The sequence below is a fragment of the Neofelis nebulosa genome, chromosome 1 (genome assembly GCF_028018385.1).
Source record: "Neofelis nebulosa isolate mNeoNeb1 chromosome 1, mNeoNeb1.pri, whole genome shotgun sequence".
Lineage (NCBI taxonomy): Eukaryota > Metazoa > Chordata > Mammalia > Carnivora > Felidae > Neofelis > Neofelis nebulosa.
In genome coordinates, this window is record NC_080782.1 from 218,736,855 (window position 1) to 218,751,391 (window position 14,537).

The 14,537-nt window shown below is 49.4% G+C and overlaps 1 protein-coding gene across 3 annotated transcripts; it reads left to right on the top strand.

The window, feature by feature from the left end:
• Positions 1-585: 585 nt before the first annotated feature.
• Positions 586-14,155, top strand: CBY2 (chibby family member 2). 3 transcript variants are annotated; one of them, XM_058685053.1, is made up of 3 exons: positions 586-749; positions 1,038-1,123; positions 12,744-14,155. In XM_058685053.1, the coding sequence occupies exons 1-3, from the start codon at positions 680-682 to the stop codon at positions 13,959-13,961; spliced, it is 1,374 nt and encodes a 457-aa protein (XP_058541036.1). In that variant the 5' UTR covers positions 586-679; the 3' UTR covers positions 13,962-14,155. The 3 variants fall into 3 exon arrangements, with proteins under 3 accessions (XP_058541036.1, XP_058541016.1, XP_058541027.1); XM_058685033.1 differs by lacking the exon at positions 1,038-1,123 and having other exon boundaries at positions 587-754; XM_058685044.1 differs by lacking the exons at positions 586-749; positions 1,038-1,123 and adding an exon at positions 1,766-1,869.
• Positions 14,156-14,537: the final 382 nt, after the last annotated feature.

The window sequence follows — 14,537 nt, forward strand, 5'->3', positions numbered from 1 at the left end:
ATGGAAGCTCCGTGTCCTTCTCCCCCCATACCTTGCCCTAAGCATCTTCCATTTGGCTATTCCTGAGCTGTATCTTTTATAATAAAACTAATGGTAAATAAAGTGTTTTCCTGAGTTCTGTTAGCTATCCTGGCAGATTACTGAAGCTGAGGGGGGGTTTGTGGGAACCCCCAATTCATAGCTGGTCAGTCAGAAACACTGGTGGCCTGGGAGTTACAACTGGTGTCTGAAGTGGGGGCTGTCTTGTGGGACTGAGCCCTTCAACTTAGGTGACCTGACACCAACTCCAGGTAGAACGTGTCAGAATTGAATTGAATATAGGACAGCCAGTTGGCTTCAAAGAATTGGAGAATTGGTTGGTGTCAGAGGATACCTCAGGCTACGTATCTTCCTTTGGTCTGGAATGAGTTCAGCTTTGCTGTCTTCCTTCTTGAGTGATACAACTCCAAGTAGAAGATGCTACCTTTAGAGAGAGGATAGGGCTCGCGGCCCATCTGGGCAGTGGGGAGGTGAATAGTATGACCAAACAGGGGGCTGGTGTTTGGATTATTGTGTGTCACATTCACCTTGATCAGTAAGCTGGACACAACCAGGGTGAGCTCCTTCTGACTGTTAGATGCCTCATTCCCACCCGTGATACTCAGACCATGAGCCCTGAAAAACACCATATTGTTTTGTGATGTCACCTCTGGAATGTTCTGAGTGTTTTGGTGACCCACTCCTGCACAGGACCTATACCTGGCACCTAACACTGGTATGGCTTTTTACTTGAGGTAGAAGTAATAATCTTTGCAAAGGTAATAGGTTTGGGCATCTCTGCTCCTAGGACTTTTTGGCGGCCCTTGACCCCAATGTGTCTTAATTTCTTAAAATCACATCTTATCAGATACCAATGTTCATAGGCTTTCAGACTCAGATTTTCATAATGTACATAAGTGACGAGAGGGGCTAAGTGAGTAGAAAGTCTCTTGTTTTTCAGGTGAGCAACTGAGGCTCAGAGGACAGGCTAGGAAGCAGAAATCTTATTTTCTCTTTTCCACTGCACTCAAGGCCAAATTTTACAAGAAAAAGAGATACCAGGTCTGAAAGCCTAGAAATTCCCATCAACGTGGTTCTCCCTCAGGTAGGGATATTCACAGAAGGGTGTAACTTAGTTGTAGCCAGAACAACTCACCCCTTTCCCAACTTTGGCAAGATATGTAGGATAAGCAGCATAGTCAAGGCCTCAGATTCAAGTTGCCAACCAGCCGTGTGCCGGGCAGTGGCGGCGGGGAGGGCGGGGGCGGTTGCTTAGCCACTCTGGGTCTTGGGCTTGTCATCCCTCAAATGAGGAAGGCGGGCTTGGCGACCTGGTAAGACCTTCCAGTCATCATAACACTTAAAGTTTCCATGACACTCTGGAATAAGCCCTTCTTCTCAGACTTAGATCTTTTGGGGCCTGCTGTTGCACAACCACCCTGGAATTCTGGGGTCGGGTGGGGTGGGGGAGAACGAGCACTGGGACCTGGAACCAAATTCACGCGACCGAATCCGTTAAGCGGAAAAGCTAGGACGCGGGCCAAAAGGTTCATGGTGCTTTGGAGATGCCAAGAGAACCGGGGCCTGCCGCATACCAAAGGTAGAGTGGAAGGGGGACTCAGGACGGAGGCCAATGAATGGATGAAGTGTTGGCAGGCTGGAGACTCTGAGGTCTCCTCCTGCTAAGCAGCCATTTCCTTGGTGGGGTTCTCCTGACTGGATTGTTTCCACTGCTGCTATGTCACAAAGGGGGCAGCCTTACTTCTTCAGAGTCACCTTAGGGCCTGTTGGAAGATGATGGCGGTGCAACCAGAGGGGCTGAGATGTAGGGTGGAGGAATCCGGTGCAGAGGTAACTACCTGAAAGCTACATACGGGGATGTGTAGGGACAGGATCGATCATCAGTGGGCATCATTATCTATCTATCTATCTGTCTGTCTATCTATCTATCTATCTATCTATCTATCTATATCTATCCAGATACATAGATAGGTATATCTATCTAAATAGATAGATATGGATAGATAGATAGATATAGATATCTCTAGATAGCTATAGATATATCTATCTAGATATATATACTATATATAGATATCTATATAGATATGTATAGATATAAATACATAGCTAATATGTATATATACATATAACATATTTAACGTAGAATTACATATATAATATAAACTATATAATTATATATAGTAAAATTATACATACCTTTTCTAAAGCCGTCTCGGGGCACCTGGGTGGCTCAGTTGGTTAAGCGTCCGACTTCGGCTCAGGCCGTGATCTCACAGTCTGTGAGTTCGAGCCCCGCGTCAGGCTCTGTGCTGACAGGTCAGAGCCCGGAGCCTGCTTCGGATTCTGTGTCTCCCTCTCTCTCTGCCCTTCCCCTGCTCACGCTCTGTCTCTCTCTGTCTCAAAAGTAAATAAAAAGGTAAAAAAAATAAAGCCATCTCAAGGATTTTCAGAAGAATAGGATTAGAAAGAAAACCTTCAGCATTCTTTCAATAGGTAACAATCTAGGCAAGTATGTTCAGCAGGAGGGAGAAACAGGACACAAAAACATCCCAGCTATTTGTTTTCAAGTTATCCTTATAACTTTATTTTTTTTTAATTTTTTAAAATGTTTATTTTTGAGAGAGAGAGAGAGAGAGAGAATGAGAATGAGCGGGGGAGAGGCAGAGAGAGAGGGAGACACAGTATCCAAAGCAGAGTCCAGGCTCTGAGCTGTCAGCATAGAGCCTGACGCGGGGCTCAAACTCATGAACTTTGAGATCATGACCTGAGTCGCTTAACCGACTGAGCCACCCAGGAGTCTGTCCTTATACCTTTGTAATGGGCAGCCACTTCATCAATTTCAGCTCATGAAGCTTAGAATACAAAACTTCGTCCTGGTCATCAGACAGCATGGTTTCCCCGTAGGGTTCCTATGGCTCTTAGGAACTTGTTTTAGGTCTGATTCTATCCACTGAAATGCCATGTAGTTCTGCTGACCACTACTCCCCCCGAGGGTGGGTTTGCTCCTTTGGTTTGTTCACAGCCCACGTAAATCACTCTCTGCATCACTGAGGGACGGGAAGAGGGTGCCAACCTGGGGGTGGGGGCAGGAATAGGATCTGAAATCGGCATCATGTGACGGAGAGGTTGCAAAAAGTCTTGAATCTACACCTGACGTAACTCTTCCTGCTTAGCTCCCAGAAACAGGCCAGCATGAAGGAGCAGAGAAGGGGAATAAAACTTGGGGGGGGGGGTGGTGGCTTAAGGAGGCTCAAGCTTGTTCTGGGGCCATATCGACCGAGCGCTGATTCGATCATGTGGCAGGCACTAGGCCGTGTGAGTGTGAGGTACACATTGTACAGTCGTGGGAGCTGGGAACCGCAGCCGCCCCTTTAGTAATGGCAGAGCTAGAGTTAGGGGCTTTGAGCCCAGGTCAGTGTCCACTCTCACTCTGTCACACACCAGGCATGTGCCACCAGGCTGGGCCAGGCCGCTTCTCAGCTCCCTGTTTCTTCTCTCGCTCTTAGGAAATAGCGCCTCCTCTCTCTGCATCCCAACTGCTTGTCCTTAGCTCCCTGAGTGTGTCTGCCACACGCTGCTTTATTCTGGGATCCGGTCCGTCTTGTTTAGAAGGGAATTGCGACAGCAGCTCTGTGTCTCCAGAAAGTGCCTCTGGCCTCCCAATCGCGTTGGGCGTTTGGGCTTCTCAATTACCCGGCAAGTGCCGGTGGTTCACTATTTGTTCTCACCCTCAGGTCTTTTCAGGTCTTATTGACTTCCAGTTTTTCTTCTCACATTAAATATCTGTGTTTTCTGATCTATTTCCCAGCAGCGCATTAACTTGCCAGACATCAATGCTATTTCCTGCCCGAGCCAGCTGACCTGGTTCCCTTTGCACATAACGATTCCATTCTCGAGGGCTTCCTTATTTCCCCAATGAGTGCTACCAGTGCGTCTCGTGAAGGCATTGTTTATGGCTGGATCATTAACGAAGGGTCTACACCAGACCAGATCGAGCTCCAACAGCACCCTCCAGTGCCCCGTGCAAGCCTCCTGTTCCCATTCTCCTTTTTTAGGGCTTGTTCTTCAAGAACAGGGAGCTATGGAATCTGCCCACAATACCCACATCTCTCCCCATTTGAGTAACTTTTAGGAGGAAGATCTCAGGAGATTGCATGTTAAACAATTTGCTGACATTTATTTGATCACCTATGATGGCATCTTTTCCTTATTGCTGTCAACTGTATAATTCTCTCAAAATCGATCACATGGGCCTGGGAATCATCCTCTTACCCGTTAGCATTTATTAAAACCAACGTCGGCCGTATCGGGGTACTAGGCAGCTGAGTTAATTTCACAGTATGATGACACTCGGCCCTTGTCCCTTCATCTGAAAATTAGCAGCATACCCAGCTCTTCCTTTCGGCATCCTAGGGATCTCAGCTTCACGTACCTGAAAAATACCTCAGATGGCCAATGTTCTTTGCTGTAACCCTCAATAATGCTGGGAAAGTAGGTGTTTAAAAAAACCTGGTCAATAGGTTTGAGTCTGCTGGGGCATTTGAATGCCTCTTCTGGTCTGTGGTAGCCATAGTTTTCCAGGAGCAGAGAGCACTCTAGAATACGTCAGCTACACCTGCCTAGTTACTGTCCAGTCCTCCCCAAACGCTTTAGATGGAAGGCCACCAACCTCAAACACTACACCCTGGAAAGTCCCACTCAGAGAGTCCTGGTCCTTAGAAACTCCATAGGTCTCCCCCTTTGTTCCCTGCCCTCCCCCCCCCCCCGCCCCCCACCTTCCTATTGGCCATTCTTCCTCCATGTTCTCCATTTGCTGGAGGCCAGTGATCTGACAAAGGCACTCAGTGGTTGGTGATTTCAAGCATTTTCCTTGCAAGACCACTTGCATTGAAAAAGGAGATGCTGGGGTTGCCTGGGCAGCTCAGCAGTTTAAGTGTCCAGCTTCGGCTCAGGTCATGATCTCATGGTTTGTGGGTTCGAGCCTTGCACTGGGCTCTGTGCTGACAGCTCAGAGCCTGGAGCCTGCTTCAGATTCCGTGTCTCCCTCGTGCTCTGCCCCTCCCCCACTCTCTCTCTCTCTCAAAAATAAATAAACACTGAAAAAAATTAAATAAAAAGGAGATGCCGGGGAGAGGGCCAGGTCTGATGCTACGGAGGGATTTCCATTCGCAGGTGGGATTCAGGCTCTGTGAGAGAGATGTCTGTGCCCAGGACCCTTTCTGGACCCCTGGCACTAAGGCGTCTTAGGTCTCAACTGGGAGCATGGTGCTCCTGAGGGCAGAGTCTCTCGGTTGCCTTCCTCACAAGGTGATGGAAAGGTCTGATGAGCCCCACGGCCAACTGTATTCCCCTTCCCGCATCCACCCTTTCAAGGAGAAGCCACACTTCTCCTCTTTCCCCTTCTGGGTCTGTATCCATACCGGAGGACATTTCCCATAGATTAGGGAAGAGACAATCTCTCCTTCATGGGAAATGTTGGTCATGGCTGCTCTGGGGACTAGAGTCATGCTGCCATAGGCTCTACCTCCCAGACTTAGAAGAACCTTTCAGAGTTCTGAAAGGCCCAGACCTCTTGGCAGACCTTAAGGACATCAAGCGCAGATCAGTTTCGTCCATGATACCCAACTAGTGATACCCCTGGCTGTGGAGACCTACTGAGAAGGGGCTGGCTTCAAACATGGGCTGAGTCGTCCTGGGGTTTTGTTCCTCATGTGTTTGCTTAGCTCAGACGCTCGCTCCTCGGAAAGCCCAAACTTTGGTGAAGAAATACATTCGGCATTTGCTATAGTGCTTTAGGCCAGGAACATTCAAGCCTCACCGGCAGAACTGGCCACCTGTTTGGTCCTTATGACTGCTTGTCTCCCACTTCCTTGGCCTTTCACACCAGGAAGCAGGCAGAGCAGTTACGTTTAGGTTCATTTTAGAGGTAACATTCAGAGAAGCTAAGTGACTCTCTCAAGAGCACTCAAAGATGGGACTTTTGAGCCCAAAGCCACTGGGAATTCGGGGCCGCTACCCTCACTGGATGTCAAGACGGTGACAGGAAAACCAGTATGCTTGTGTGCAGGGGCCAGCCCCCTTTAAGGGCTACATGGATTGACCTGGGGTTTTGCGGAATCCACAGGAGAAAACCCCACTGCTATAGATTGGCCATCGCACGGTCACAGCTGTGCAGTTTACAAATATGAATCGAAATGAAGATAGGGCTTCACCAAAGACGCTAACTATACAAAGACAAATGAAATCACCACTTTGGCAGGCCGAAAGCGACGACAGGTTCATGGGGTTCAATCTGATCGCCTTCTTACTTTTCAGTGCATTTCGGTTGATTAGTTCACTCGCAAGGACTCATTATACCTCCGCTGTAAGGGAAGCGTGCTGTTCTAGTTTCCATGTCTAGGCATGTCAAAAAAAAAAGGGGGGGGGATAGGTCACTGCCCTCAGAGAACTGTGATTTATCTCTCTGGGGCGGGAAACGGGACAGGGCAGAAGAGAAGCTCTGCAAAGTAATGATACCAACACATGCGAAGTAAAACATCTGGGCCCTGTGAACAGCAAGAGTAAGTATGTGGTTTGGAGTCAGATATCCTGTTTTAAACCCTGCCTCTTGCCCCTTGCGGGCTCTGTGATTTTATATAAAACATGATAGTTCTTCTCTGTAAGATATTACACATGAATATGGAAATCAACTAGCCTATCCTCACATAATACTCATTCAGTAAGTGCTATTTCCTTTTCCTTGTTCTAGAAATCCTCCGCTAAGGAAATCTAAGCAACTTGTCTTTTTGAATTTGCAGTCATCATCTCGGTTGCTCTCTATAAACAAAGAAAATGTCACACGTTGTCCCTTCATTGCTGAACTCTACAACAAACTCCCTGAGAGAAACAGGTCAGATGTCAGTGAGGTTGCCGTGGATGGTGGTACAGGTTGTGCATGGCAACAACAGTTGTGAATGGCACCCTCTAAAGCTGGTCATTGTAGAAACCCAGCGTGGCTCTGAATCGTGTTAGCATCCACATTTTCTGGATATGGAAATGTCGGCACAGAAATGAAACGATTTTGTAAAGGTCATGCACCCAGATGGCGTAGAGCCGGGACTCTTTTTGGGTTTTGTGATACCCGGTCCCTTGATCCCCACATCTTACAGCCTGCATTAATGTATGCTCCTCTTTGACTTCCCTCATTTGCACCCAGCGATAGTTGGTACTATTCACTGAATTTTCAAACTGACTGGAAGTTCCTTGGAGGCGGGTGGGGTCCGAGACTAGATGCCCAATTAATGTTAGCTGATTAATCAACATAAATGTGGATGAAGAATTGTTACAAGAACATTCAGAGTAGAAATATATTTAGGGCGAGGTGACCTTGTTTTCATAAGGCCAAGAGGGAGCCTTTCTTTACGGACTAAATCCAGCTAGGTCTGACTGGAATTGGGGAAGAAAGAATTTGTTTTGTCTTAACGTTTTCTCAAAGTTTAATCAGGGTTCTTGGCATCTCTGAAATGTCTGCATATTTGGTATTTTTCCTCAAATCTTCTCACTTGCAGGGGAAGGTACTGACGTACTTTAGCCTCATCTTAGTACTATCCATAGGATTGTGAGTTTGATAAAATAGGTATGTTCTTCCAATAGCCATTCAAATAAATACATGACTGTTAAACGTTGTTAAACGTTTTTGTGTTGTATCTAAGACAGCAGGCCATGAGGCAACGCTGACCTTGACCTCCTCCTCGATTCTGTCTGGGAATAGGAGGGAAGATACAGGACTCAGTCATGAGAGGAGGATTTGGTTTCCTGGGGAAGGAAGTCATGGGGACCTATTAGTCTATCAACATTTTCTGGATTGGGTGCTGTGGGCGTGTAACAGAGAAGGCACAGGGTCTGCGTGGGAAGCGCTGGCCATTTATTTTATTATTATTTATTTTATGTTATTTTTTTAAATTTTTTTACGTTTATTCATTTTTGAGACAGAGAGAGACAGAGCATGAACGGGGGAGGGTCAGAGAGAGGGAGACACAGAATCTGAAACAGGCTCCAGGCTCCAAGCTGTCAGCACAGAGCCCGATGCAGGGCTTGAACTCACGGACCGTGAGATCATGACCTTAGCCGAAGTCGGCCGCTTAACCGACTGAGCCACCCAGGCGCCCCAGCGCTGGCCATTTAAAGGAGGGGACAAGATGCTAAGGTTGGTTGGTAAAAAGGACAGCCGAGGCTATGGCGGTGCCCATTTACAAACACGGATCCATCATTGGGCCAGGGAAAGTTAGACCAAGAGGTGATGTCACTGATCCCCGTTGTACAGATGTGAAAACCAAGGTCAGAGGGTAAGAGGCAACTGATGGCATGCACAGGGATAAGGGCCCAAACATCCAGACTGTTCACAGCTAGGGATCCACCACCTACACATTAAGGTTTTATTTCGTGCATTTCTGCTGAGGGAGCCGTCAGAAGTTCCTGGGGGAGCCCAGGCAGAATAAAGGCAGCTGAATATGATGATTTAACAACCATCATGGATACTCTGAACAGTGATAAACAGGATAACGGGCTAGTGATTCCTTTTCGGACGTCTGGTTGGATGAAGACGCGTATCTCTGATTGAAACCGATCAGAAAGTAAAGACAACTGGGGGAATCTGAACCCCGACTCAGTATTTGCTGATATTAAGTGATTAGTGTTAAATGTATTGTATTGTATTGTATTTGAAACATCTATTTGTTTTTGAGAGAGAGCGAGAGACAGCACAAGCAGAGGAGGGACAGAGAGAGAAAGAGTGAGAGAGAATCCTAAGAAGCCTCCTCACTGTCGGTGCAGAGCCCAATGTGGGGCTCGACCTCATGAACCGAGAGATCATGAAGCTGAAATCAGGAGTCAGACGCTTAACCAACTGGGCCACCCAGGCGCCCCCAGTATTACATTTTAAAGGGATAATAATGGCATTGATGCTTTGTTAAAAAGACGCACATTCACGTATTTATAGGTAAAATAACAGGATGTCTACACTTTGCTTTAAAATAACTCAGTGGCGGGGTGGGGGTGGTTGTGGAGTTGGGTGGACGTACAGATGAAACGAGTGTGGCCTGGCCTTGTGAGGCGGGGGGAGGGGTATGTGGACATTTATCGGGCTCTTCTCTTTTTGTATATGTTTGAAATTTTCCATAATAAGAAGTTAACAGGGGCGCCTGGCTGGCTCCATCAGTTGAGCGACCGACTTCGGCTCAGGTCATGATCTCACGGTCTGTGGGTTTGAGCCCCGCGTCGGGCTCTGTGCTGACAGCTCAGAGCCTGGAGCCTGCTTTGGATTCTGTGACTCCCTCCCTCTCTCTCTGCCCCTCCCCCGCTCACGCTCTGTCTCTCTCAAAAAATAAATAAAAAACGGTAAAAAAATTAAAAAAAAAAAGAAGTTAACGAAAAACGATCTTCAGCCCCGTAACTATTGCAAGTGCTTTGCTAAATCCTTGGCGATTTCCTGTGTGTGTGTTTCACACATACACTTGGGGGGGGGCCAGGACTGGATTTGTGACCTAGTGGGTAAAACGGCACCGTTCATTTAACTTAGAGTCTTGAGTTTTCTCCTCCATCTGTAAAATGGCAATTACGACAACACTTTATTAAGTCAGTGTTGCGAGGGTGAAGTTAATTCAGTGGGTAGAATGCTCAGCTCAGGGCCTAACACAAAACTGGAGCTCAGTGTTTGTTTTCTTCTCAAGACTGGGATATACACTGTTGGCTACAACCACAATTCCCATAGTAATGTGTTCTGGAACAGGATCCTGCTGTGATGGAGGCCCCCGCTGGCAGGAGAGGACCTCTCAAGATCCATTCCTTAGTGACTGTGGCCAATCGTCCCAGAAATCTAGGGTCAAGGGACCTTAAACTGACAAGGAAACGGGCCGTACTGCCCACAGTGAAGTTCATTCTGGTCTCAGCTTCGGCCACAAGAGCGACTGTGCTTTCCCAATTGGGAAATACGAAAACCACGGAGGCTGGATTTATTTAAAGTAAATAAGGTTCTGATTGCAGAATGTCCCTGCACCCTCACTATCTAGAAGATTAAGCACATCCTTACAAAGTTAATGACATGTGCTTATTGCAAAGTTAATGGCATAGAACTGTGCCTTCTATTTATCTAGCTCTTTGGGTCTTGAAGAATTCCAGCCAACATTATACACCGTGCAAATTATATTTCTCTCTACGCCCGAAGACATAATGCAGATAACCTGACTTGTTTTCTATCTTCTCTATCTGTAAAATTGTGAAAATAGCCTGAGAAATGAGGACTTGATATTTGGAGAGCATTGCAATGTACTAAGGTGAAATGCTTTGGGTGTCTTTAGAAGTAGCTATCGTGATTTTTTTTTTTTTTAATTCATTGCTGCAATTGTTACCTCTTCTCCAGGACACATTCCACCTGTTCACCATTTTTGAATACACCTCAGAATTCTGCCATTAGCAAAACCTACTCTTCTCGATAACACCTTACATTTCTGTGGTGCTCAGCAGTTTCAAAAACATGTCTGCAATTATTATCTCATTCAGTCCTCACGATGGGGTGGTGACCCAAACAGGGCATGTGCTTTTATTTCCACTTTACAGGCACATTTAACTGACTTCATATGTTGGAAGGTGCCTAGGGGGTCAGGGAGTCTGAGTCCTTTTTACTAGTAAAAAATCTGGATCTCAGAGAGGGTGCAAGTGATCTCCAATTTCACAGCGCCCATCAGTGACAGAACCAGGATGAGAATCCTTGTGATCCCCAATCTTAGCACGTTGGCCTTTAACCCTGGTGTAACCCCCACCTGGGCAAATGACACGTCCTACCTGGCTCCGAGCTGTCCTGAGTGCCCGCAGCTGGCATCCCTTGAGGGAGCTGGTTAGACATGGAGCTTCCTGGACCGTATCCCATACTGAGTGCATTAGTCTTACAAGTAGGGAGCTCAGAAATCTGCATTTAAGACACACTCAGACGATTATTCTACACTGGGAAGTGCAATTATCAGACTTAAGCTCTGTGGCTCTGATCCCCTTTGTGATATGACGGTCTTGAGGTGTATGGGCCACCAGCATGAATTGCTCCTTGGGAATTCCTTGGTGTCCCTTGCTGTCTTCATTACCACATATTGAACTCTCACTGCTCAGTGATAGGTCTGTGATGGTGCCCCTCTCTTCCAAAATTACCATCTGGGCTCTGCTTTGAGCCTAACACTGTGTCAGCAGATGTTAAAGGGCTGGAAGGATTGACTCAGGGTGGCTAAGAGTGGAGGGCGAGCCTCGGTGGGACAAGGGAGAAGGCTCGGCTGGTGGACCGCACCACTGTTTTGGACGTAACGATTTGGGTGTCTGTCGGGGTGATTCATGGTGCCCCTTTGCCCACGCCAATTGTGGGGACATATCTGCAGCTGGGGGCGACTGAGAAGAGCGTGTGTTCCTCCACTAAGGGGACAGAAGTGTGCCAGAGCCCACGGTTAATGGTTTCATACGTTATCTCTTTTAATCCTAAAAATATCTCTCTGAGGGAAGGCAGTAGATGTAGTTATCCCAACTTGAAAATGTGGAAGCTGAAACTGAACTTGCCATATTCTTGTCACTGATCAAATCGTGGGGCTGGGGATCCAAATATCGGGTGGACTTCAAGTGAATGCCCTTCCACCTACACAACATACGTGTGACGGTCATTATTCATGGATTCTCTATTTGTGTATTTGCCCACTCACTGAAGTTTGTAACCAGCAAATCAATACCTGTGGCACTTTGGTGGTCATTTACAGACATGTACAGAATGACAAAAAATTAAAGTCACCTGATACACACATTCTAGCTAAGGAACCTTCTTTTTTTTTTTTTTTTTTTAAGTTTTTTTTAACGTTTATTTATTTTTTTGAGACAGAGACAGAGCACGAATGGGGTAGGGTCAGGGAGAGAGGGAGACACAGAATCCCACACAGGCTCCAGGCTCAGAGCTGTGGGCACAGAGCCTGACGCGGGGCTGGAACTCACAGACCGTGAGATCATGACCTGAGCCGAAGTCGGAGGCTCTTCTGACTGAGCCACCCAGGTGCCCCCAAGGAGCCTTCTTGTTTCAGCTCTCACACTGTAAAATAGTGTCCTTTTCACAGTTTATTTAGGGCCATATTCTTGACATTTTCGTGCTCTTTTGGGGGGTGGAGGATGATTGCACAGTTCAAATGGTCCTGTAGCACATTGCCCAAGGGCTGTCTAGTGCCCCTTAATGAAAGAAGGTGTGATGTGCCTGATGGAGAGAACATGGGTTAGATAAGCTTTCCCCGGGCATGAGTGACAGCGCTGTTGGCTGAAAGTTCAATGTTAACGAGTCAATAGTGCATACTAAATAAGATGTCTTTCAACAGTAATCCACATAAATACAAGGTTATGTCTCGGTTGGTTGACAAAACTGTGACTAGAGGCGGGCAGGAACTGAACCCTGCGTTTCTACCCTGGGGCGATGGTCTGGCACTCGCAAATTCACCGTTCGCGGTCACTTTCCAGACCAGAACGGCTGCAAGTAGGGGGTCGGCTGTATTTCCTTGCGAGGCCTCCGCGAAGCCAAATGCAAACGTGTCCGCCGTGGCCCGGCCAGACTATCAGACGGAGTGTCTCGTGGGGGTAAGCCGGCCTCTTACCTGGCCAGCAGCCTCGGGCTCGTCGGCTCCTTCACTAACTCTCGGCTTCCCCGCTCTCTCCCGCAGAGGGGCACAGCCGAGCCTTTCCTGAGGCTCCACAACCTGTACCCCAGCCCGCGCTGCGCCAGGCAGGCCGCCCTGCCCAGGCTGAGCCGCAGAGTGACCAGCCAGCACTCCTACCCGCTGAATCGCTTCTCCTCCGTGCCCTTGGACCCCATGGAGCGCCCCACCTCGCAGGCGGACCTCGAGCTGGATTACAACCCTCCGCGAGTGCAGCTCAGCGACGAGATGTTCGTCTTCCAGGACGGGCGCTGGGTGAACGAAAACTGCCGCCTGTACAGAGAACTGTACTTCTCTCCGTCGTCCTCTTTCCACCACAAGCTGCACCACAAGCGGCAGGCCAAGGAGTACCTGCTGCAGGAGGAGAACAAGGCGCTGCGCGAGGAGAACAAGGCGCTGCGCGAGGAGAACAGGACGCTCCGCAAGGAGAACAGGATCCTGCAGGTCTTCTGGGAGGAGCGCAAGGCCACGCTGGGCCGGGAGGAGAGCAGGGCCGCCTCGCCGCTGCTGCACAAGGACAACGCGGCCCTGGAGGTGGCGAAGGACGCGGCCTTGCAGATGCACCGCCTCCAGGAGGACAGCAGCCTGCAGCTCCTCAGGGAGGAGAACAGGGCCCTGCGACAGCGGCTGGAGCAGAGGAAGGCCTACTGGGGCCCGGCGGAGGAGAAGGCGGGCCCCGGGGAGGAAAGCACGGCGGTCCCGTCGGCCCACGAGGAGCTCCACGGCCCCGGGCTGCTGCCGGACCAGGGCACAGGCCTCTCCTCCGCTTTCGAGGAGTCCAAGGGGCCCTCGCCCCCCCAGGACGACTCCAAGACCCTCCGCGTCCTGCGCCAGATGGTCAGCAACCTGTCCGGGTCTTCCGGGGACGAGGAGGGCAAGGCCGGCCCCGGCCTGGCTGACGGGAGCCAGTCCCTGGAGCTGCTGAGGGAGATGCACCAGACGCTGCAGGCCCTGCGGGAGGAGAACCAGAACCTGCAGGTCCTCCGCCAGGAGAACCGGCTGCTGCGGGAGGAGAACAGGGCCCTGCACGCGCTGCGCGAGGAGCACCGCGTCTTCCAGGAGGAGAACAAGGCCCTGTGGGAGAACAACACGCTGAAGCTGCAGCAGAAGCTGGTCATCGACACGGTGACCGAGGTCACCGCCCGGATGGAGATGCTCATCGAGGAGCTCTACGCCTTCATGCCGGCCAAGAGCAAGGACCCCAAGAAGCCCAGCAGGGTCTGAGGCCCCCCCCCCCCCCCCCCCCCCCCGCCCCCAGGAGCCCTGGGCACGTGACACCCGGCCAGACAACGTCTCCTGCCTTCCATTCGTCATCCCCGCCTCCCCCCACCAGGTGGCCCTCGCGGAAGAGCAGCGCTATCGTCTTCCTCAACTCAGAGAAGCAATAAAGGCATGGGGAGGCCGGCCAGTTAACATCAGCGGGCCGCTCTGGCTTCTCTTTCTTTCTTTTTCCGGCGCTTTTGGGTTCACAGCAGAAGTGAACAGAAGGTACAGAGAGTTCCTGTATGCCCCTGCCCACCCCACCCATGCACGCCCAGCCCCCTCCCCTGCTTGTCAACATCCTCCTCCAGGGAGGTGCATCCTTCCAGCTCATGAACGCGCATTAGCACATCATTATTGCCCGAAGTTCCTGGTTTAGATTGTGGTTCTCACTCAGGGTTGTATATTCTGTACGTTTGGACAAATGGGTAATGACATGTATCCATCATTATAGTACCAGAGTATTTTCACTGCCCACCCCCCACCCCCCCCATCCCCTCTGCTCTGCGCATTCACCCCTCCCTCCGCACCGCAGGCAAC